The 24,480-nt window shown below is 40.5% G+C and overlaps 1 protein-coding gene and 1 long non-coding RNA gene across 2 annotated transcripts in view; one reads left to right on the forward strand and one right to left on the reverse strand.

Moving 5' to 3' along the window:
- The window catches only part of LOC137447247 (uncharacterized), a 17,378-nt gene extending 5,788 nt beyond the window's left edge, over window positions 1-11,590 (forward strand). The window contains exon 3 of the long non-coding RNA XR_010988833.1: window positions 11,539-11,590. This is a non-coding gene — a long non-coding RNA (uncharacterized lncRNA). The remainder of the gene's footprint in view (window positions 1-11,538) is intronic.
- The window catches only part of GPT2 (glutamic--pyruvic transaminase 2), a 25,908-nt gene extending 3,293 nt beyond the window's left edge, over window positions 1-22,615 (reverse strand). The window contains exons 1-10 of the mRNA XM_068150593.1: window positions 21,899-22,615; window positions 13,101-13,190; window positions 11,519-11,627; window positions 7,831-7,964; window positions 4,776-5,019; window positions 3,937-4,016; window positions 3,244-3,380; window positions 2,392-2,566; window positions 1,430-1,585; window positions 616-728 (exon numbers count right to left, since the gene is read on the reverse strand). Coding sequence (XP_068006694.1) covers window positions 616-728; window positions 1,430-1,585; window positions 2,392-2,566; window positions 3,244-3,380; window positions 3,937-4,016; window positions 4,776-5,019; window positions 7,831-7,964; window positions 11,519-11,627; window positions 13,101-13,190; window positions 21,899-22,225 — 1,565 coding nt within the window. The 5' untranslated portion in view covers window positions 22,226-22,615. The remainder of the gene's footprint in view (window positions 1-615; window positions 729-1,429; window positions 1,586-2,391; window positions 2,567-3,243; window positions 3,381-3,936; window positions 4,017-4,775; window positions 5,020-7,830; window positions 7,965-11,518; window positions 11,628-13,100; window positions 13,191-21,898) is intronic.
- Window positions 22,616-24,480: the final 1,865 nt, after the last annotated feature.

Raw genomic sequence — 24,480 nt, forward strand, 5'->3', positions numbered from 1 at the left:
TACCTTTTGTTATGTTGATACAGAACAAGACTATATTCCATGATAAATTCTAGCTATCGGTGGCTCAGGGGGAGTAAACTCCTGTTTATTGGAAGCAAAAGCAACAAAGTGTATGTTCACAGTTTTGGTATTAGAAGATTTAGTCCAACATCTTGTTTTGGTAAAGTGAAGAGTTAGTCAGTGTCCTTAAGGAGTAGATTTATAGGGGAGATAATGCATCTTTCACATAGTTTCTCCATATGGAAACTGCTTAATCACTCCGTCCCCCAGAAGCAAGCAGGACAACTTTGGTAATGCCTTAGTCCACTTTATGATTAGAGTATAGGCTATTACTATTGTTTGTATTTGTGGAGAAGGCATTTCAAATGTATAAAAATAGAATAAAGCTACGTAAGCAAGCAGTGAAAACACTGCAAAAACCCAAACAGCTCATCTAGCAGACTAGGTTTTTGACCTAGCTTACAGTCCACAGAAAATATCCAGGAGAAAGTGAGGCAACATAATCTACGATAAAAATCCTTATGTGTAATCAGAAGAGAAAGTACTGGGTTGGTACAGAACTGTAACACAGGTAGAGTTACAGTTCATTTGATTTTAAGCAAACAAAAACTGTACCTGAAATGGTAGGTTCCTTCTCTTTGGCCAAATCCACTTCCAGGTACAACACACAGTCCAGTCTCTTCCAGAAGTTTCATGCAATAGAACATATCAGGTGCCATTTTATGAGCCTAAAGGAACAGATGATTTGGAATTATTGAAGTCAAAATGTTCCAAGTACTTAGAATTTCATGACTGCTCCTCTTCCTGAAACCTTATCTTACATTATTAGTTTCTTTTTCTGTTTACTAAAGAAGATGATGAACAATTCACACTGTGAATTAAGTAACAGTACTTCATGGAGGAACAAGGCTGAAGAACACACAAAACACTTGCTTCAAATGAAGTTTCAGATATTTTTGCTTTTCTCCTTGACTTGCTCTTAACTTTTTTTGTCAAAAGCCTCAAAACTACACAAAAATCTAAGCCATTTGACAAGACAAAATTAATTTGAGAGCTGTATGTTCCAATTCCATTGCCAGTTACTATTTTTTTCCCCGGAATTATCTGTGATTAGAAAGTCCCTTGATACAGAAGTTATTAAATACATGCAGGTTATATACCTAATCAAATAATTAGCTAAAAAAGCAGCCCTATTTCTGTCCTTGGGTAATATTCTCAACCTGGAAGCTTTACCACTGTGATGAAATGCTCTGTTTCATTTTCCCCTCTTAAAATAAAGGTCGTGTTATATTTAAGATACATTGTCAATGAAGTACTGCTTTTGTAACTTCACGAGCTTATTCCATCTGTGAAATAAAAAAATCAATCTTTAGAAGTGACAGGGACATGTGTATGAAGATTAAAATGGATTGAGGTAAAAGTGACTGACCTTTGCTTCCTCAATGGCTTTGGAAGGGATAAAGATCTGTGGGAAAGCATACATAGCTCCTTGAAGTGGATTGCAGTGAAATCCTGGAACCTTGTTAATCATGTCTTCTGCTATTTTGGCTTTTTTGGCAAGATTGTTCAAAACAGACTCCTTCTCCTGTTAAAAAGGAAGTTCAGTTTGACATATCTGAAGTGGCAATAAAAGTGCCAGAGAAAAACTACGATGCTTCAAGAAGCCCTCCCTGAAGGACTTTGTTTGCTCTAACAGCTCAACAAATCCTTCAATTTTCTTAATTCCAGTCATACTCTTAATGACAGCAATGGAAAAGCGCATTAGCAGGATAGAACTACAAAGTGTTGTAGGCAGGCAGTAACCAGAAGAAGTCTCTATCTGTATGCCCTCTTCTTACACTCCTCTTTCTGAGCATCCATGTTTGGCTATCTTTAGAGACTACGTTAGCTGAACTCAAAACTGTAATTTCTTAAGTCAGACTGAGTTTCATTTTAACAAGTGAAAAACTATGAGTATACTTTAATACAGAATACTATGTTGTTCACTATATAGAGGCACTGGATACCTAAGAACAAGGCAGATTTTATAACTGTATTTGAACTTACATTCCTGTTTAGATTTTAGTAAAAGCAAATCCTATTTAGTAATTATTTTGTCATGATAGACACAAGAGAAAACTTGAATTTATCAGCAAGAAAGCTGATTTGATAATGCTGCCTTGGGTTTGGTTTTTTTTTTACTCCTACACAAAGGAACCAAAAAGCCAAAAAACCCCAACTTTTAAAAGTTGTAGTATTGAGTTAATTTAAAATACCCTTCATGGTTCTGTAAATGGGTGCTTTTACGGGATCGTTCAAGAAGAAAGGAAAGAAGTGTCATCTCTGTGCGTATTTTATGTTCACAGGATAGCTTTAGGAAATGCATAAAAGACCAAGCAGATTATTGCAAACCTTTATGAACTGTGCATAAGATTCTTCTCCAGGTACTGGAGGATTCACTACAACATCCAGTGCTGCTTGTCCTGAGACTGGAGGACAAAGGCGAACAGAAAGCAGCTTAACAAGCTGTCCTTTAATGTCTGGGTGCAAGTTTAAGACCTCCATGTAGCCTCCTCTGTAGCCACATCTGTGATTAAAGTGAACAGAAAAGATCAGTTAAAAAGTGTATAAATACAGGAAAAGCAATGAAAGTAACTGCAGAAGTGGAAAGGCAATTAAGGAGGATATCACAATATATAGCATACAGGTTGTTGAAGCAGCTGCTATACTGATAATGTTTTAAGATGGAACTAAATGATATGTCATTAAGCCCTAGTATCCCATGCTGAGAAAATCATGTCCATGCAGATTCTCTGTTAGACAAGTTAACAATTAACTTGGATTATTTGCTCTTTCAGAACAAGAGCATATGACTGTCACAGCATTCATTTAATCAGAAAATTATTTTTCCTTCCATCCATTCATCTCCAAACTGATCAAACACCCTAGTGATTCTTGAGCTCTTCCCTCGAATATTGGAGACTGTATTTTTATCACAGGTCTGGCTTAGGACTGTAAGATTTCATCTTTGTGGAACTGAGGTGTTAGGTGTCTGAAATAAATACATTCATTACTCAGTACTTTGAAAACCACTGAGCTAATCCATTACTTTGTGCTTTAAATACTTCTTTTTCTTTTCTTAATAGCTTTTAATTGAAATTAATAGAAGAGAGTGGATTACCTTCAGGTCTCTAACATGAAATGGTTGTCTCACCAGATTAATAAGGAAGAAGAAACAAAACAAAACAACTAAAGCAGACTTACTCGCCCATGTATCCCTTAGAGGTGGAGTGAAAAGAGGCCAGCTCAACATTGTTATAGTACTCGGGTCCCATCTCATACAGAATCTTTTTGAAGGAATGAAACTGGCATCCTTCAGAGTACACATTGTCCTGGTAAACCTGAACAGTCAGAAGACATTAATGTGCTCTGTTCCCCCAACTAAGGATAAAAGATGGCCTTTCAGAGAGCCAGATCTGAACTGAAGGAACAGTGGTAATACTCAAAAGCCGTTAGAAGACACAAGGTTCTTTGTTAAGTAGTAGTTACGGTTTTGATGCATTTTATCTCATGTGCCCATACTTAGTAGTTTAGCCTTTGGAAGGAGAGTGAGCTTATTTGTATAATTTAATCTTTACTTGTATGTTTAAACTGATTTTCTTTCTGTTTCTTTTATTTGAAGTGGACTGAGTATCACATAGGGTTTTAGATCAGTTCCAGCAAGGTTCCTCCTTGTGTCTCCTTGCTTGTGCCCCCTACACTTTCCCTCTTGTTCAAATCCAGATCAAGCCACATCCCATATTAATCTTCTGATAGTAAGAATCTTCCATGTTTCCTCATATGATAATAAAGAATCTGTTCCCTGTGCTTAAAAAACATCAATACCACACACAGAACAGAATTACACCTCACGTGTGCTCTCAGCTGTGCTTTTGAGAGAACAGAATATTCCATTACCTCATCAGCCAGAAGAAAAAGTTTCTCTTCCCAAGCAAAGTGTATCACATCTTCAATGCACTTTCTGCTTTGCACTTGTCCTATAGTTTGATTTTTAAAACAAGAAAAAAGTTAGTGGAGCATGTATTTACAAATCTTTTTGCCCAGACCTAGATTACTAGCTTTTCAGTAAGACATCCTTCTTTCTCAAAAAAAGTGCTACTGAAATTTAGAATTCAGTTCATACAATGTGAAATTAAGGAACATTTTGGAAGAAATTGTGGTTCAAGGTAATTTAGTCCAACTTAAGCAAAAAAAGTGTAGTTACAATAATCAATAACTTACTAATAGTACTCTGTATATAACTGACCACTTGAAATACTGTGATGCTTGATGGTTAAGTGGGAGCTGGTTTGTCACTAATCAAGCTGAACTGCTCAAAATATAAATTGTTCTGAGGGAGACAGTGGTTGCCACTGAATTCAGTGTGTCTGTAGCCATTGCCTCTCAGAGGCAAGAGGCTACAGGCCATGTCAGGACAAGATCTTTGATAAAGACCCAAAGTGACTGGAGGTCATTCTACAAGTCTGTGAAAGCTCAGTGGAAGCAGTGGCTTCAAAGGGGATCCAGTGAAATGAACCTGCTCCATCCTCCTCCCAAATCCCTGGAGTTCCATGATACTGGAAGTGTTTCTAAAAGTATGACATACTGTCCTGCTTAGAGTATTGATCTCTGGAATTCAGCATACAAATACATAATTGAGACGTATTTAGGATTTGCCTCTAATGTCAAAGGAATAAAAGAGAGGGAAAAATAAAAGCAGTCATAGACCACAACCATTAAACAAATTTGGTATAGACCTGTGGGATTTCCAGGGTTGATGATGCAGAGGACTTTTGGATTGCAGTATGACTTAGCTTCATATAAGGACCGGCGAAGTTCTTTCACATTTAGAGCCCAGCAATTTTCTTCATCCAAATAGTAGTTCACCTGGATCGCATCTAGATCAGATATGGCTGCTGAATATAAAGGATATTGTGGTATAGGGATCATCACTCCTGTTCTGGACTTTCCACCTCCTGAGACTAAGATCTTTAAGATTGACTGGGGAAGAAGTAGGAATAAGGGAAAAGAAAAGGGGAAAAGGTCATACATCAGAACTAATGATATATTCTAGATTAAGTTACTGATCATCCTTCTTTAAAAAATCTAGAAGCATACAGAAATTTTCTTACATCAAAGGGCATTTATTTTTTGGAGTTAAGTTACTGGAAGAGCTAGGATGGTCTACCTCAGCTTAATGGAATTCCTCTGTATGCCATGGTTTCTAAAGATGATGTCTGATCAACTGCAAAACTTACACATTCTGAGCACAAGGATAGAGAGAAAGCTGGAAACAGGAGTATCAAGACTATTATTTTTCTTCTGTGCCCAGTTGAAGCCTCAGCAAGTTGTTGCTTGTTGCCTCATTTTATCTCACTAAACAAATGACAAATAAATAAACTCAAATTTTAGAACCTGGGTCTCCTTTGGAACAAAGAGACCTGTATTAGGTTACAAGCAAATGTGGCCAGCTGGTAAAAAATCTAGAGACTCACATTATGGTTTCATTTTCAAGTAACAGAAGAGACCAAAAGTTTGCATGTCTTGGGATAGAAATCTAATGTATATTGTTTGTGCCCAGAAGATACAGACAGAAATGTTATGTTTGTGCTAAGGTCAGTCCAGAGCCTGTGCCCAGTGGCTATGTGTTTGTGTGTAGGATTTTTCCATGTGAATTAATAAAAGAGTGCACTTGGTGCAGGAAGTGAAGATTCCTTGCCTTTATAATCAAGTACAGGTGCAGAACTCTGAAGTACAAGTGCAATCAAAGCAGCAGGCATCCTGATCAACATGTATTAATAGTGTAAAAACCAAAATTAGCTCTTCAGATATAACAGTGCTATCCTTGAAGTTTGTTGGTTTTAGAACAAAATCTGCCTTTCTGTGTCTCTCATCACATACTAACTCAGCTGCTAAGCTAATGATTTGCAATGAACATAATTTTGTACCCACCACTAGTTTAAAAATACTAAACACCCAAAATGTATAATCAGGATCAAATGCAAATTAAACAATCTCTTTTAACATCCTCTGCCCCCCCAAGTTATGAAAGAATAGTAGTTTTATTTTTGGGAGTGCCAAATAATGAGAATCATTGTACTGCTCACTTTTCATTACTGGTGAAATCAAATGAGCATGATGTAGGTATGATATGCTACACTGCTATTCCTGACAAGCTGCCAGTATAATGCTGGGCTTCAAAAACGCTGGAAAGCCAATTCAGTAAAGGTATCTGGAAAAGTGCTCATGTCAGAACATTATAATTCTGAACTCTGCCACTAGATGTCAATTTTAAAGAGAGTTTAACAAAGAAGTTGTAAAAGCTTAATGAAAGCAAAGAAGTGCTGGTTGTTGTAGTGTCTGTAAATATGTTTGCATAAAGGAAAAATCTGATTGAGGCACTTATCATAGACTTACAGAATCAATAAGGTTGGAAAAGACCTCAGAGACTATCAAATCCAACTTAACACCCAGCACCTCATCACTAACTAAACCATGGCTTCAAGTGCCACATCCAGTCCTTTTTTGAACCCCTCCAGGGATGGTGACTCCACCACCTCCCTGGGCAGCCTATTCCAATGGCAAATCACTCTTTCTGTGAAGAACTTTCTCCTCACCTCGAGCCTAAACTTCCCCTGGTGCAGCTTAAGACTGTGTCCTCTTGTTCCGGTGCTGGTTGCCTCAGAGAAGAGATAACCCCCACCTGCTTGTAACATCCTTTCAGGTAGTTGTAGAGAGCAATAAGGTCTCCCCTGAGCCTCCTCTTCTCCAGGCTAAACACCCCCAGCTCCCTCAGCCTCTCCTCATAGGGTTTGTGCTCAAGGCCTCTCACCAGCCTTGTTGCCCTTCCCTGGACACATTCAAGTGTCTCAATATCCTTCTTAAACTGAGGGGCCCAGAACTAGAAACAATACTTAAGGTATGGCCTAACCAGTGCTGAGTACAGGGGCACAATGACTTCCCTGCTCCTGCTGGCCACACTATTCCTGATACAGGTGAGGATACCATTGGCCTTCTTGGCCACCTGGGCACACTGCTGGCTCGTGTTCAGCCAGCTGTCAACCAGTACTCTGAGGTCCCTTTCTGCCTGGCTGCTCTCCAGCCACTCCCAACTCCAGCCTGTAGCACTGCATGGGGTTGTTGTGACCAAAGTGCAGCAGCCGGCACTTGGACTTGTTAAATGCCATTATGTTGGACTCTGCCTATCTGTCCAGCCTGTCAGGGTCCCTCTGGAGAGCCCTTCTACCCTCTAACAGATCAGTATCTGCTCCCAACTTGGTGTAATCTGCAAACTTACTAATGGTGGACTCAATCCCCTCATCCAAATCATCGATAAAGATATTGAACAGGATGGGGCCCAACACTGATCCCTGGGGGACACCACTAGTGACAGGCTGCCAGCTGTATGTGACACCATTCACCACCACTCTCTGGGCTTGGCCCTCCAGCCAGTTCCTAACTCAGCACAGAGTGCTGCTGTCCAAGCCACAGGCTGACAGCTTGGCCAGGTGTTTGCTGGGGAGGATGGTGTCAAAGGCCTTGCTGAAGTCCAGATAGAATACATCCACAGCCTGCCCCACATCCACCAGGCAGTCACCTGATCATAGAAGGAGATCAGGTTGGTGAGGCAGGACTTGCCCTTCCTAAATCCATGCTGGCTAGGCCTGATCCCTTTGCTGTCCCCAAGATGATCTGCTCCATAATTTTCCTGGCACTGAGGTGAGATCAGATGTTCAACAGAGAACTGTATTTCCAAAGGTCACTGATAACTATACATACATATAGTTTATACAGGTTTAATTTAATACTTACAGTAATACCATCACTTGCCCCAGTGGTAAGATATATGTTATCTGGATCTGCAGGAACCCCTCCATCTCTTCTTTCAATATATGAAGCAACATCTTCACGGATGCAATTTATACCTTGACTGGCAGTGTAAGACCCTGTGAAAAGTAAAGCCTGAGATGAAAATTCAGTACAATTAATATCAGATTTTCTGATATTTTCCCCAGGATTGTTGGGGGGTGTTTATGTTTGTTTGTTTCTGTTGAGTTTTGTTGTGGGTTTTGGGTGGGTTTTTTTGGGGAGATGCTTTGTTCAGAGAGAAAAATAATCTATTTGGCATTAGAGAAATATAATGAATTGTCACCAAAATAAAAAATAATATACTGGATTGTTAAAAAGTAGGATCTAAAGGCTACTTTGAAAATTGAAACAGCAATCCCATTTTTAGGATCTCCCACTTGCTTTCTTTATGTTGAAAACCACTTCAGAATGTCAACTGACACCTATTTATATATATAAAGGGAACAAGGAAAAGAGGTAGCACATGCAATAGAAAGGAAAATAACTTCTTCAAATCCATGACAAAAGTAAGATTTCTATTTCACAGTGTGAAACACAAAAAAATCTTAAATTGCACCTCTTTCCTCCCACAGCATCTCCCATAACTGCTTTTCAGTTGCTTGTAGCAGAAACATCTAGGATCACACCAATCTATGAGCCTCGTGCAGTTTACAGAGAACAACTAATAATCTTAAATAAAGTAAGATATTAGATGCCTTTGTGCCTCACTGCTGAGCATGTGCCACAAATAAAGAGTAAAAATAAGCCTAAGCCAAAGTGAGGAGTGGATTCAAGCTATGAAGCCTAGGACTGATGGACAATGAAGTGACAAGTGTACATCTAATTTAGAGCACTGCCGTGAAGCTGCAGAATCTTTTTGGCTTGTTGGCTGAAGTGGAATAATTGTGCCTGACTTAACTGTCTTCACTCAGTTCTATGCTAATAGTCTGACTGATAATACTTCTGCAAAAGCATAATTCATAAAGACAAAGAGCCTTTGCAAGAACTGCACAATAACATAGAACAAAATGGTAATTCAGGGCACAAAGTTCCCTCATGTCCTAAACATTTACTTTTGCAGGACTAGAAGTTACATTGGGTCTAGGACCACATTAGGAAACTGCTATTAATTTGAAGAACAAATCTAAGGTGTCATTCTATCTTGTGCTTCATTGAGAACTAAGCCTCATGGCTCAGTGAGGATATACAAAAGACCTGAATTCAATTTTCTGCACTTAATTATACTCAATTGATAGTTTTGACTAGACCCCATCCCTTTGTGCTATGGGATACAAATAAATAATCCCAACCCTAAAAACTTTGTGTGCATACATTAGATATATTTTTATAGAGGAGAGGGGTAAATGTCTCAAATGCCTGGAAAGATATGACAGTTATCTCACATGCAAAGTAAGTGATGTCAAAGGAATCCTACAGGTATTTGAATACAACAGAAGTTGAGGACATATCTAATCCTTCATACATGGTCTGTGTGTAGAAAAGCTCAGCACTATGAGTACAGTTTTGCTAGATGAACGTTACTTGAAGTTTGATTATTTTAGTTCATATGAAGAGGTCAAGACATTCATATTGACTTTGCAATTAATACATTTAAACAGACCAGTAGAGATGTGGGTACAACACTTCAAGTAGCTTGACCATACATAGTGAAGCCACTTCCGTGTTGGACTGACATGTTTTCTTGAAAATCAAGTTTTATTAGAACACAACACAGCACACAGAGCTACATGGAGGGATCAGGTTTTGATCTTTGCTTTCTCCCAAGAAAGCAAATTTCTCCTTCTTAGCCATGAAAAGAATATGCACAAAGTGATTGCAGTAACTTCTGTTTAGCTGCTTGACTCTGACTGTGTGTTTTTATGGAGTGCTGTACAAAGACTGATGAGCAACCAAGGCCAAGAAATATGTCTATGATACATGATACTGGAGATGGGGAGGGTGAAGGGAAGGCAGAAACCACTAGAGCAGATCAGTAAGGTCTGCAGTGGTTATAGTTAGCAGTGGTTAGTTTTTCTTAGTACATATCCCATCAGGAAAAAAAATCATTTAAGACCCTATTAACTTACGGAACTTCAGTTTTCCCACTGAAATTAAAAGGGTGTATTTAGAATTATTATCATATTTGAATATTGCAATTGTTCCAGGCCTACTTCCTCAGCATCTACTGAGCTAACACAAATTACTTGAAATACGTGATCTTCTGCTGAAAAGGGAATTTTGTACAGAGTTAACATATTTCTGAAATATTATGCCAGGCTGAATTCATTTCATGCCAGCATGGGGCCAAGACCCAGCATTCTGAGAACTCCTACCATGTCGCTGTATTTGAAAGTCGCTACAAAGAAAGGTTGAGGCAAAACTGAAATGTATGCCCAGTAAGTCTTACATGACAGTTAGGACTATGTGGATTCATTGTTCCAAAGTAAGCCAGGAAAGGAATTCACAGAGCTAGAAGAACTTCCCAGTTTTGATAAATGTATTTTTAATGTCCTACATATGGAAACAAAACTAATGCAAAAAAAAGGTGAAAATAAAATACATTCTGTGCTGTTAGGCTGAAATGCTGCTAACATATTTAGGTTATGTTTGTTATGTTTCACAGCACTTACTCTCCAAATACGCCAGTGCAGATAGGTACTACAATCACAAAGACTTAGAAATATGCCAACTAATCTAATCTCTACTCTGAAATGTCATTGTTAGCTTACCTGCAAGAAGGTAATTAAATGTGCCAGATTCTTTGCCATACCAACAGATGTAACACTATAGTAGAAATTCTAGTGGCATTTCCCAGATATAAATAGGCAGTACAGTTGCCAGACAATAAAGAATTTGTCTCTTCCATTTCCTCTGTACTACATGTGCCAAGTTTTGGTGCATATTATTTTATATGAAAAGCTGAAGAGTTATGTAGTTCTTTCAAGGGTTATTTTACCTTGCAGAAATTGGGCTTTCACATCTTCAGTGAAAACTATCTTGGCTAAGTAAAAATCTATCACCTTTCAGCTGTGTAGCTTTCCCTTTGCACAGCACTATCACCTTGATACCTGAGTTTCTGATACCACAGTTCATATCCTGACAAACTTGGACTGGTAATTCAAAATTAAGATACAAGAATATGAACTGGTTTGGCTGAGATGGACATATATGGTTTGCTGATGCCATCATTACAAGGACAGTGGACTCCTTGACAGAAAAGCATCTAGAGATGATAAAACTGTAAACAGTCCCATCTACACTCAGCAGGAAAACCAGCTGTCAGAACTCAGGATTAACACGAAATAAGAACAGTAACAAAGTTTCACTGGTACTCTCTGCCACTTACTTTTCTAATACGAAAAGCTCAGCATTATGTTTTGGGTTATGCCCAGATGTTATTGTGGTGAGGCCTCCACAGCTATAATTCTCATCTTGTCCTCTTCTGCAACAAGTCTCATTAAAAATTTGTACTCTTACTTATTTTTTCTCAGTAAGCCACACTGTGAACTCTCTCCCCATCATTTTGTTCTAGGCCATCTCCCATTTGACTTGTAATCATGTGAAACAAGATTAAAAAATTTCAGCACTGTAAATATTGAAGCTAAAATTGTTGATTCTGACACCGACAGGAGTAACTGAAACAGAGGCTTACCTAAACTGTTTCCTCCACAGCCCTGCAAGATCCGTCTGGCTCGCTTTTTGGCATCTTCTGGAAAACTTGGGCTGTCCAACAGGTTTGGGTATGTACACAGTGCCACTACCTAGAGTGCCAAGAAAACATAAATTAGCCACTTCTCAATATTTTAAGTTGGCAATATTACTGTTAACTTTCTTTGGAAATGAAGATCACAAATACTAGCTAATACGTAGCACAGGTTATGATGAAAAGTCTAGAGTTGTTTTTTAAAGGGTATTGCTCATAAAAGTGAACTCTTACTGGGTTCCAGGTTCCACTGGTAAAACCAGTTATAGTATTATTAACTATTTGTATTACAGACAGCAAAGATGACAGTCAAAGTGAGTGATGCACAATGCAAGCACAGTAAAACACAGTTCATTAGTCATATGTAATCTCTAAACAGCTCTATCCTTCACTCTTTGTATATTACTTGCCCACTTTATTGTCAAGAAATCATGAGTTTCAATGTGGAGAACAGATAAATGTGTCCATATTCTGAAGTCCCAGTTCCATGTTCTAATAATTCTTCAAAAAAAATAACTTGTAGTTATTACTAACTTCAATTTGTGGGGAATAGTTAATTAAAAGAAGTGCTAATATAGAACATAGTAAAAGTAGAAACATGACCTAGTAGAATTCAGTCTGTGAAGGAATGTAAGACACGAAGAATCTAGAGGGCTTGCTTGAGATCAGCTTAGTTTCTCCCAGTCCTTCTCTCATTTTTATGCTTACATGGTATAATATGACCAGTCTGTTGTCATCTTGTGGGATAATGAGTAAAGAATTAATCCATGTGCACACAGTCATAGGGAGGAAGCATTTCCCATTTAGCCAGTATTTTCTTTAATAACATTGGATTTGAGTAATTTGTAAGAAGCTCTGGTCTTCCTAGTTTACTGACAGTTTGCTCTATAGTTCAATTTTATAATCTCATGACCTGGAATCCCCAGTTTGACAAGCTTCAGCTTGTCCTAGAACTCTCTGGATTATTATAGACATGGGTTTACATTTGTGTGTAAGGGATGTTCAGTAAAAGGTGAAATACTAATTTTCAACCTTGCTTGTATTTTAGGATTAATGTACAAATATGGATTCTGTTGTAGTCCTTCCTAAAAGTTAACCAATTAACTTGCCTAGAGGTAAAATGTGCAAGATGAACAACAGTACAATTGTTCCCAGATGTGTGCAGATCTTAAGGCATAGTGTCAGATAAAAAAGACATTTACTTATTCTTTGAAGACAGCCACTTTCTTTTTCAAAGAGTGTTATTGATAGTGAATGTGCTGACTGATAACACAGGAGAAGTGGCAGGAGAAAGTATGGATAGGGAATGATCTGAAAGTAAGGAAAGCTAACTGCGTTGAAAGAGGACACTCAGCAAGCGAGGTGTAGGACTTCATCTCAGAAACCAGCATTTGTAATTCTTTACAAAAGAACTATTTTAAGTCTAGAGCATGTGGGGAATCATTCATAGCAATATACACATCAGAGAGATTTTAAGATATTCTTGGCAATTTAATAAAACATCAGGAACAGTATTTTGTGATATTCTTACCTGACGGAGGAAGGTGATCGGCCTTTGGCCCATTGCATGTGCATCTCCAATGTTGGCTTTAATTACTTCAGTAAAAGGTTTTTTGATTCCCTAAAAAGAGATAATTCACAATGTGTTGTTAGGGCTGAAGTAGATGATAAAGAAATAGTTTTTGTTATGTGTCATATGGCTGTAACTAAACGGCGCTTAATCTGTTTAATGTAAAACTTAATGCATTTCTTATACAATAGTGCCAGTAAATCTTAAATCCTTTTACAGAAATCATGCTGATTGTGACACATTTGTAAACAATAGGCTGGGTGGTTTTGTTTAGTTTTGTTTTTTTTCCCTGCTAGCTGCAAGTAAGAGATTGACTTGCCTGGAAACTACATGATGAAGTAGAAAAGATGGAAAAATGACATTTTGAATAGTCAGGAACAGAGCAACTTGTTTGATACACCTAAGGGAGGGATAGATCAGTCAAGAAGCTAAAAAGATTTGAGAACATTTGAGAAATCCACCAACAAATGAAACCTCAAGACCTTTAGAATATTTTAGAGTAAAAAGTGTAAAGATACTGCTGCTTATTTATTCTCTATTTAGATTAAATATTCATTGTGTGATGACCTCACTTTTCCATATACAGACACCTACATGCTTTTTGAACACTTCCAGGACAGTGATTCCACCACTTCTCTGGCCAGCCTATTCCAATGCTTAACCACTATTTTAGTGAATAAAATTTTCCAGTCTAAACCTCCCCTGGCACAACTTGAGGCCATTTCTTCTCATCCTGTTTCTTGCTTCAATACCCATCTCACTATAACCTTCTTTGAGGTAGTTGTAGAGAGACATAAGGTTATTCCTCCCTATATGCAGGACTCTACACTTGCCCTTGTTGAACTTCATGAGGTTCACCTCTGTCCAACTCTCCAGCCTGTCCAGGTCTTGCTGAATTGCAGCACATCCTGACAGCCTCACTTACTTTCACTGCAGAAGAAAAAGCAGTGTTTGACCATGTCAGCAGCATATCTCTGCTGAGACAATTTTAGTCCCTGGCAAGCCAAGGAACATACAGAAGGAGCAGAAACTAGGACATTGGAATTGTTTTGCTTTCTTCTAGTGATAGAGAGCTGTCCCCTCCCCACCTCTCTTTCTTGTATTCTCTCTCATATTCTGTCTTTCGCATATTGTCTTTCTCTTCTGCATATTCTCTTTCTCTCTCTCATACTCTCTTTCTCTCATATTCTGTCTCATACTCTCTCCTAGTCTCTCTTATTCTCTCTCATATTCTTTCTCTACATGTATTTTAAATATGATGTCACTCACAGCTGGTCTTTCACACTATTTTTCTTATCTCTCTCGGTATGGGGAGGCTTTCAAGGTGTATTCTAAAGTCTGACTGGATTCTAACTGGCCCCTGCCAGCAGGCATAGATTTGGAAAAGTGAAGCTTGTAGTACAGGAGCTCTACTAACAAACTCAAGAGCAGTAAGTACCAGATTGAACCACATCAAGGAGGGAAACCAATCCACAGCCCTATGGAACAACCACTGCTACAGTCTTCTGCCTTTGGTGGCACTTCACTGTCCAAAAAAGCCATGATTCATCTTCATCTAGGGAGCAAAGCCAATCTTCTGCCATTCTTTTGAAATGGTCAGCAAATGGACTAACTGCAGTAGCCAGATTTAAAGCTGAGGAGGCCATCCTGCACTTTCAAATTCAGATGTCAAGCAGAAAATACAAAAATGGGAGGAGGGTTGTTTGTTTGGTTTGAGGTGGGGCTTTTTTGTTGTTTGGTTGGTGATTTTGTTTGGTTTTGGTATGTTTTTGGTTAGTTGTTTGGTTGGGGTTTTTTTAAGTTGCTGTCTTCTTGGCAATGAAAGGATTCTAATGAAATAAAGGAATCTTCACAGATTTGAAATAAGCTCTTTGCAAATTAGCTCCTTCAGCAGTTACTTCTGTCACTCTCCCAAGAGGAAATGCAGTCTTTTAAGAGACAAGATGAAAAGCCTCTGAAATCTAAAGCAAGTCAGATAGGATTATTCTAACTGTATTGGTGTTCTAAGTATCATACAAAGTTGGGAAAAGGGATTTTTGTATGTGAACCAGAATTCACTGGTGCAGAGCCAATACAAATCTTTATGTAGTTAACCAGGTTTGGATAAACTTCCTCTTTCCTATGACATCCCCACAGCCTCAAGAAATACAGAAGTCCAGCAGGTTAGGAGTAGAGTATGAGATGATGAGCTGTCTCTCAAGGAGAGAGTCACCATGCAAGAATTGTTAGGAGATTTATTTGATCAAAGAAACAATAGGATGCCATAACACACACTATCCCGAAGAAGAAACATGAAGGCAATGCGCTGCCAGGAGCTGCTTTATCTCTGTAGAGTTTTAGTATGCCTGGAAGTTCTCTTTATGATGGTGACATCTAAGAATGCTGTCAAATTGCAAAATAACACTGTATCCACAAAAAAGTAAAGAAGTGTGCAAATTGACCTAAATCTGTCTTTGCTAACATCTTCGGCAATTTCCAAAGGAAAACTTTCAATCTGTAGAGAGATTTGTGTAATTTGGGTTTGGTAATGGCAATAGGAAATAACTGAAGAAGGTTCCCTTCAGGAGGCCATGAAAATGTGAGTGCTTTTAATTCCAGATGAGTGACATGGTATTTCAACTATTTGTGAATTTTAGAATTTGCCTGCTCTTGGCAGCTCCTTATTGTTCCATTTTCATTGCCATTGCTTTGTGCCTTGCCTTGATGACTGTGAAACATTGTGCTATTTACTTAGTATAAACCAAATCTGGTTTTGCTGTGACTTGCACAAATAAGCTGTAGAATAAGACAGCTGGAAAAAAACAAACATTTTAGCACAGTTGAGATCTATGCTGCAGTAGCCAAGTTGCTTGCTTGCTTTGCTTTTCTGTTTCATTCTCTTAAAGGTCCAAGAAAGCACCACCCAGTGGCCCTTAGCTAATAGGGACTTGAAGGCCTGAATTAGCATTCCAATCTTTTTATTAAAACAGCTCACAGCAGAAAAATAAAGCTGACCTGCTTACCACAGAGTAGGGCTTTGAGTTTGTGTTATGCATGTGTAATTCAAGCTGATGTGAACTGTTGTTGGAAAGATGGAGAAGGTAAATTCTGTATTTTGACTTGAAATGGCAGTGATTACTTGTGTGCCCCCTAATATCAGAAAAGAAAATGGGTGGATTTGACCATTAACTGGCAGTTGTGATTCAGGGATTACAGAACAGGAACTGTTCTCAAGTTACTTGTGCCTTATACACTGTTCAAAGTATATTTGCATTCAGAAATTTTGCCTATGCAAATAAAGCCCTAGATTTAAATATGAGTGTAAAAGGACATAATTAAAATAACACTCATTAGAAGAAGATGAGGCATTGGGATCCCTCTTAACTTGAAGACCTATAGGAAAAAGGCTATTTTGGAATAGATTTTGCTACTGTCTTCAACTGTGTGGGCAGTGTGCTTCTGAACACGTGATTTTAGTAACTGTACTCTTTCTTTCATCTTCATCTGCTCTAGTTTTTGCCCTGTTATAAAACATGGGGTTTACTACAGATTCACTTCCAGATGCAACATGTACAGGCAACCAAGGAACAATTCCATCTTAATGACGTCACATGGTCTTGCCTGGAAGATACTTTCTTAGTGTGCACACAGACACATATTCAAAATAGAAAATTATAGGATGGTAATGTAAGCTTAACATCTTTCATTACTGGGTGTACCAGTCAATCTTGTATCTTTTTCTTAGCATGTCAAATTGTTTTCTGCATGCTATTGTCTAAACTCTGGTTTATCTTCCCACAACTCTCAGGGATGCAGTCAATTCACATTTACAACTAAGTCTGCATTGTAAGTCAGAATGTTTTTTTCCAATTTAAAAGCCTGAGGAATTAGCACACAAAAAAGGGAAAATCTCTACAGTCTTTTAAAAAAGTACTCTAGCAGAAGCCACCTGCATAACTGGCTGCCTAAGTAAAAGGCATTTTGGTAGTTTTATTATCTAAACAGAAATATAGGGAGTGAGCCAGTCACTTAAAGAATAAACATGTAACAGGAACCTATTTGCAATAGTTATGCAAATGAAAAACATGGGTACAGGAGATGAGTGTACAACCATCTTACTGCAAAATTCAATCAGGCTACAGTGGCTGCTCAGAAAAAAATGGTCTTCAGTGTGTAAAGACTGTATGCTGCCATTAAAGGCATCTAGTTCCAGACCCAGTGGTGAAGTATGTAAACCACCTGTGCTGATCTGAAGGAATTTTCTATGTGCTACCTATATATCTCTGCATTCCACCCCTCTGCCCCTTTCTGCCCTCCAGTTCTCTTTCAGTTACTTGGAAATTTTGAACAGGACCTAATGTTGTGTGGCCCACACTAAAGCAAGCAGTCTCCAGCGTTACAAAAATTGACTTGTGGATCCTAAAATGCAGTTTAATATGCACATGCTTTGTGAGTATGTGTAAGCCAACTTAACCTGACATTATGTAAAACCTAAGCAAGAAATGGGGAAAAAGGAAAATGTAAGTGGAGATAGATGGCAGAGCGTTAAAGATAACAGATATGAAGGGACTCTCCATAGCATGGTCACTCAAAATTAACATGAAAGCAAAGAAACAAATCAGGTATGAGTGTTGCCTACGTAAAGATAAAGTAAAAAGGGTGCTGTCCAGAGATTACATTATTCTTGCACCAAATTCTTCTTTAAGATAAAATTTCTAGTCTGAAATGTAATTAAAGTCAGTACTTGATAGAGTGGTCATATGTTAGCAAGTCTAAAATAAGGGGATTAAAAAAAATGTTTTTTTTGTTTAGTTCTATTGAGAGTATAATAATTTATTAAAATATGCCTGCTCTAGCTTGCTTCCCAGAAACACCAAGGAAAATGACTGAGGTCACTTCTTTCTCCCAGTATCACCTTAATAAGATACAGAATGGTAGGGGTTAGAAGGGACCTCTAGAGATCATCCAGTCCAATCCTCACGCCCAGGCAGGTCAGGATAAGCTGATTAATATCATTAGCAAAGGGGAAGAGAAATCAAGTTTTCACTTTTGGAGCATAATGGAATTTTAAAATTATAAAAACAATATTCAGAGAGGTGATTCAAGTAAATAATTTTGTGTAATTTTTTGTATAATTTCCATCTGGAGAGACTTAATGTAGATCAAAACCTTCATTTTCCACCTAGATGAAGAAAGACACTGAGGTGCTGGATCATATCTAGAGAATGTCTTAGGAGGAGTGGCTGAAGGAACTGAGATTGTTTTGTCTGGAGGAGGCTGAGGGGAGACCTGAAAGGATGTTGTAGTGAGGTGGGTGTCCACCTCTTCTTTCTAGTAACGAGTAAAAGGACAAGAGAAAATGGTCTCAAGTTGCACCAGAGGAGGTTTAGATTGGCTATTAGAAATTTTCACCAAAAAGATTCTCAAACACTAGAACAGGCTCTCCAGGGAGGTGGCTGAATCACCATCTCTTGAGTTGCTTACAAGACACAGAGATGTGTGGCTTAGGGACATGGTTTAGCATCACACTTAGTAGAATTAGATAATGGTTGGACTCCATGATCCTTAAGGTCTTTTCCAACCATAGTGATTCTGAGGTTCTATGAATACAGGTCATATGCCAACAGAAGTTATGAAGTGCAAGTGCAAGTACAACATACCCCATTTGTAATCCTGAGTAATTAATCTTACTACACTTTAAGAGTATTCTAACAAGTCACATGGTCTTAATTGTGAACACTTTAGCTGAAACTAATGCCTCATTTTTATTTACTTTTTTAAAGAACTGTCTCTTCAATTGCTTAGTTGGAGACTTCTCAAGTAGCATTTTAGTCTTTATTTCTATGCACATTGTGGAGTTATAGCTCCTGTTGTAATCCCTTGCTGTTAGTAAACAAAAGCAAGTGCAAGATGGAACAGAGAACCTGCTGTTCAGAATCTGAGACAGCAGAACAAAACTCAGAGAAAATTCAAGCTTGCACTGTGCAAACAGCTTCAGGTAGGTATTTTATAGTCTGCATATCAAGCTGTGTAAATTACACAAATAGGAAGTCAAACAGAAACAAGTTTGAAGAGGGAGAGCCTCTATTTCATCTCATTAGACAACGACTGCATTTAAGATGCATTTAGTTTAGAAACAAATGACCCAAAGGTATCTGAGCAGAACAGGACAAAGGCACATTTACTAGCAGGTATATAACTGTTTCACCTCTGCCTGTTCTTGCTACCACCAGCCAATGCAGTGCTTCCATATCACACTGTGGAATTCACACTTTCATGCCTGCACAAAGGTCCTTCCCCATCATATGTAGTAGAGTTGCTACAGGACAACCCTTTTGCTGTCAAAGCATAGTAATAATGAATCCAGAAATGCTGTGTGGCATCACCTTTCTCAGACAATTGCTTCAGCCTCTTACTCATGCCGTGTTAATTCTGCTGGTGGGGGCTGACATAACTCTGTGAGCTAAGGTTGAGGGGGATGGAAAAAATAGTGGTCCAGTTTTAATTGAAAGTGAACAAATGCCATTTGCCCATGATCACGTAAGTAATTTTTGGACCAAAACCCAGAGATTTAAATAACCTGTAATGTTTCAGTCATAAGGAACCTAGGTACTACTCAAGGCTGTATACTTAGACAGTTCAATTAAACAACAGAAGGGATGGCATTATTTTTATCAGAAAGGCAAAAAGGAATGAGTAACTTGAGGATTGTGGAAGAAAAAGTCTTTCAGGTACTTCCTTAATTTGATTAGTGTTCTCAGTAGACACATTGTCTCAAATTTTACAGTAATGCTGTCCTCCTTCCCTGCCAACAGGGAGGTTTTTGTTTGCTTTAGTCACCTTAGAGCATAGTCACATGTCTATGTGTCTACTTTTTAATGGAAACTGCCATTCAAGCTGGCACAAACCTGCCATAACAATAAAGTGACTAGAAAATACGTGTTGTTACTTTTTTTAACAAGTGCACAGAAGATTTTTCTCTCAGCCAGTGACTCAGCTGGTAATTGAAGTAAGCAGGGGAGTTGGGAGGAGTTAGCGAAGATCATATTATATTTGTTTTGTCAAGTAATACCTCCTGCCCCATGATGTTAGCTTGAAAACAAACGTACTCTGGGAGAACACTGTAAGATTATACTCTGGAAAACACAACCACTAGAGAACCTAGTTGCATAAAGTCAGTGACACCTTTATAAACAAGTTTTAAGGCAAAAAATCAAAACAAATATTCTGAAATGAAATCTCCATCACTACTCTGTAGGTTTAAGTAGAATTATAAAAGAGAAGCCGCTTTTAATAATTATGGAATTAAACAAATAGTTGATAAATATAATAGACAGTGAGCTGAAAACATGCTTCACCGTATAAAACATGGAGAACCAATACAGAGACCAAAGACAAAGTCATGTGTTCTGGGTAGCATCGTTATGGCAAATCAAATTAATCTTGCAGTACTTGCTAACATGTGAGCAAGCCTTTCTATGGCAGAGAACAGTATTTGAAATTACAGAAAAATAAAGTATGCCAGATGCTTTATTCAAAACAAAGCAAGAGTCCTCAGACTGACAGGAGAAGCTGTGATGTGAACAGTACTTACAAAAACCCATGCCTGAATTGCTAAGGGTGGGGTTTTTTTCAATGCTGTCTTAATATTAAGATAAGAAATAAGAAAAAAAAAAACAACCAACAAACAAGAACAAAATGTAAGCACTGACTGATTTGAATGCCTTAGTTAGTACATTTTAGCCCAGACCTTCAGGAATATCTTGCGTCAGGCTTTATTGCCCAATCCTCCCAAAAACTCTAGCCACTCAAAACTTTGGGCAACATTTCCGAGTGTTTGTGCTCTGAAAGCTTGTCCTCAAACACTTCAACTTGTGCAGCTGAAAAAAAAAGAGAAGCACAATATCGGTGGTCGCCCCAGAAAACATTAATCTAACCGGCTTTGGAAGACCAAGAGGCAGGGCTCCCGTTGGACGGGCCGCGGAGCAGTGACTGGAAGCACTGGGTTCATCTCTCACGTCCGGAGACCGCCGGGGCCAAAGGTGCCTTTCTGCCTGGCTGAGGCACTATCTCCGAGACCCTCCTCAACGCCTTAAACGCGCTATCTGTGTGATGAAAGCTGGTCAGTCACCCTCTTGTATAACATAGAGGGCATGGGATTGCAGCAAACGGTCAAGGTGGATGAAGAAATGTAAACACCTTTGCACGGGACATAACCGACTGGCCTTACGCAATCGGTGGCACACGGTAGCCGGAGGTGTGGGGGGGGAACATCTTTCTTTGGAGCCCCCCCTGCCTCCCGTGCGGACGGGTGCGAGTGTGAGGGGGATCCCGCCGTGGAGCCAGGGCGAGCTGGGTAGGGCAGGCTCCGGGCAAAGCCACCCAGCCACGGACAGCAGGGCAGCAACAGAGAAGGAGGAAGAGCTCCTCCTCGGCTGCGAATGTTAAAAACTCGGTACCAGGCACTGCACTACCACTCGCAGCGCCGCCGTGACAGACCCTGCCGCCTGCTTTCCCGCGGCTTCGACAGGGTCGTTGACCCGCCCCGCGGGATGCCAGCCACCCCACCGCCTGCCACGTCGGCCTCACAGCCGGCCGCGGCCCTGCCGAGCCCCCCGACGTCCCAATCAGGAGCGGCGGCGGCGAAGGAGTGCCCTGGGGGCAGGGCCAGGGAGGGCGGCGGCAGCGGGCACGCCAAAGGAGCAGACGGCGTGGAGCAGGGTTGAACGAAGCGGCGAGGAGCCCTCCCTGCCCTGTACCCACGGCCACTGCTGCCTCACCTTCCGCAATTCCTTCTCGATCTCGCCGGCTTTAAGGACAATGGGGCCCCGCACTGCATATTCCAGCGCCTTCACTAGCGGGTTCATGGACTCCAGCGTCAGAATCTTTTCCCGGCTCGCCTTCTCATTCATCTTCACCGCGGAGGCCTTGGCAGCGCTGCTCCAGCGCACCGTCCCCGGGAGCCGGGGACACCGTGGCTGCCGCTCGGCGGCCAGCGAAGCGACGCAGCGCAAAGCCATGTCTCTCCTTCCGCTTCGGCAGAGTCTTGATCCCTGGCAGCCCAGGCTTGTCGCAGTTTGCTTGGCAACCACGGCAAAACGATGCATGCTCCTCCAGGTGGTTCCCAAAGCAAGGTTAAGGATACTAGTGCTGTAGCTTGTAATCACACTGGAAGCTAGTAAGACGCACACGAGCAATAAATACAATCAGAAGTGCCGATAAGCTGACACAGTTACACGTACATGCTCGATCTTCTCATGTCCAGATCCCGCAAACTTAATTGCAACGGACATAACCGATCTTGCAGCGGTGGGATGCCATCAGAGGAGCAATAGAGTCCATCATTGCATCAGAACAGCGTTGCAGCCCACTCTCCCCGGCAGAAGTGTCCGCGCTAGTGCTCTGGCAAGGTCCCGAGCAAACCCATCCTTCCCCAGGCAGCGCCCGCAGCAACCCTGCCACCGTTCACCCGGCCGGAGCGTGCGAAGGTGTGGATTGCACCAGCCCGACTGCTCAGCGCGCTGCCTGCCGGATTTTGTAGTTTCTGCAGCCCTGGGCTACGCCTGCCCACAGCATCAGTTGATGGGCAGGGAACTACCACACCCACAGGCCTCCCCGTCCGTCCGCCCAACCCCTGGTCCCGCATTGTCTGGCAGGGCGCGCTCCCGGGGCTGGCGATGCGGGGGAACCGGGGAGGAGACGAATACAGGGGCGTTTCCTAAAGTGATGGCGAGGCCAAGCGTTCTTGATGCAGTCCTCAGAGTAGGGCTAGGGCAGCGGGGAGAGGAGGCGCAGCCCCAGTGGGCGGGCGGCACGTCGGTGCCGCTCCCGCTGCGCGGGCGGCGGCGGGTTCCACCGTGCCGCCGCGTGCCGCCGCATGCCGCCGCCTGTCTTTGTCTGGGTGTGCTGCGTGGGAAATGCAGTCGTACCCCCAGTCCTCCTCTGTCCGCTGGGCAGGGAAGCCGCCTGCGCTCATTCCCCAGCTGCGCGGCGGCGTTAGAAATGTAGCGTCAGGTACGGTGTGAGCGGTGGGGCTGCAGATGGGTCACCTGTTGCGGGCTGCTGGAGAGCGAGTCCGACAGAGATCAGGCAGCGAGGCTGAACGCCAGCAGATTCATCCCTCACGTTGTCACTCTGCCAGCGGAGCATTTTCTTCTGATCCTTCCCTCCTGCGGGAACAAGTCGGGCTTCTTTCACAGTTTCCTCATTGTTTCCAGATGATGAAAATGTTTTTATCTCTCGGGTTCAGTTCAGCTTCCAGAGCAAATAACTGGAGATCTGCCATGTAATACAGCAGCAGCAGAATTCTGCAGGGGAGAGAGGTAGATGCTCTCTCCTTTTTGCTGCCCATGAGTCCGAGGAGGAAGCCTTGGGTTCCCAGAAGAGACTCCTTGTTTGTGCTGTGAAAATTAAATAAGGGATTATTCACTCCGGAATATTCCTATGACCTAATGTTACCTCCTTGAGTGAGAGCCCAGGCTGTAAACCAGGATTATTTACGAATTGTTTTTTTGTAGAACTTTCTTGTTACTTTCACTTCCCCCACTGATTTAGAATATCGTAAACCAGATTCCTATTTTAGACACCTAAATTAGATGGTTTGAGTCTTGGGTTCTGTTCTGTGTTTTGGTATCATGCCTTGGTTGATGATGAGAAAGCAAGCTGCTTTTACTGTGTTTGATTTTATCATGCCCTGTACAATTGTATCTTGAGTCTTTTCCCTGTCTTTTTCTACTATTTCTTATTTCTAATGAGCCTCTGCTTGCCATAGTATTCAGTTTCATAAGTAATTTATTCCAGTTCTTATATTTTTTTTTTCCAAGTGCAGTATTTTAGCTCTTGCTCTGTGCTAATTAAAAAATTGCTACTTGAGAATTTTGGTCAATTCATATTTAACAAAATAGCAGAAATGGGATGGGGTTTTGTACTGAAAAGACTGTCTTGAGGTGGTGCAGAAAACTTACTTGTTTTGCCCAGGAAATTTGTACATTTCCAGTCATTGTACAGATTTTACTGAAAGCTATTTCTTGTGTACCGCTCAGCTTGTGGAGACTGAGTGGAGTATGTCTGGCTCTGCTTATCCTTTCTCCCAATGGCCCAAATGGAGCACTGTATGTTAGAACTTCAAAGACGGACATTTTTGTTTATTTGCAGCTTTGGGAACTGTTCAAAGACATTGCAGTTTGATCTCTTTTCAACTGTTGTTTTTTTGGGTTTTGTTTTTGTTTCTGAGTGGTTTTGGGGTTCCCCCCCCCTACATTTTAAACCTTATTTAACTTTTGAAACTACAAGTTTTGGTCCCTAAATATTTTGACACTTTTCCTTTAAAGTTGTCCTCGGTGGAGCACCTGCAAAGCTGTTA

This window comes from Melanerpes formicivorus, unplaced genomic scaffold (assembly GCF_026170545.1).
Source record: "Melanerpes formicivorus ecotype bairdi unplaced genomic scaffold, bMelFor1.0.p_v2 SCAF_20, whole genome shotgun sequence".
NCBI lineage: Eukaryota > Metazoa > Chordata > Aves > Piciformes > Picidae > Melanerpes > Melanerpes formicivorus.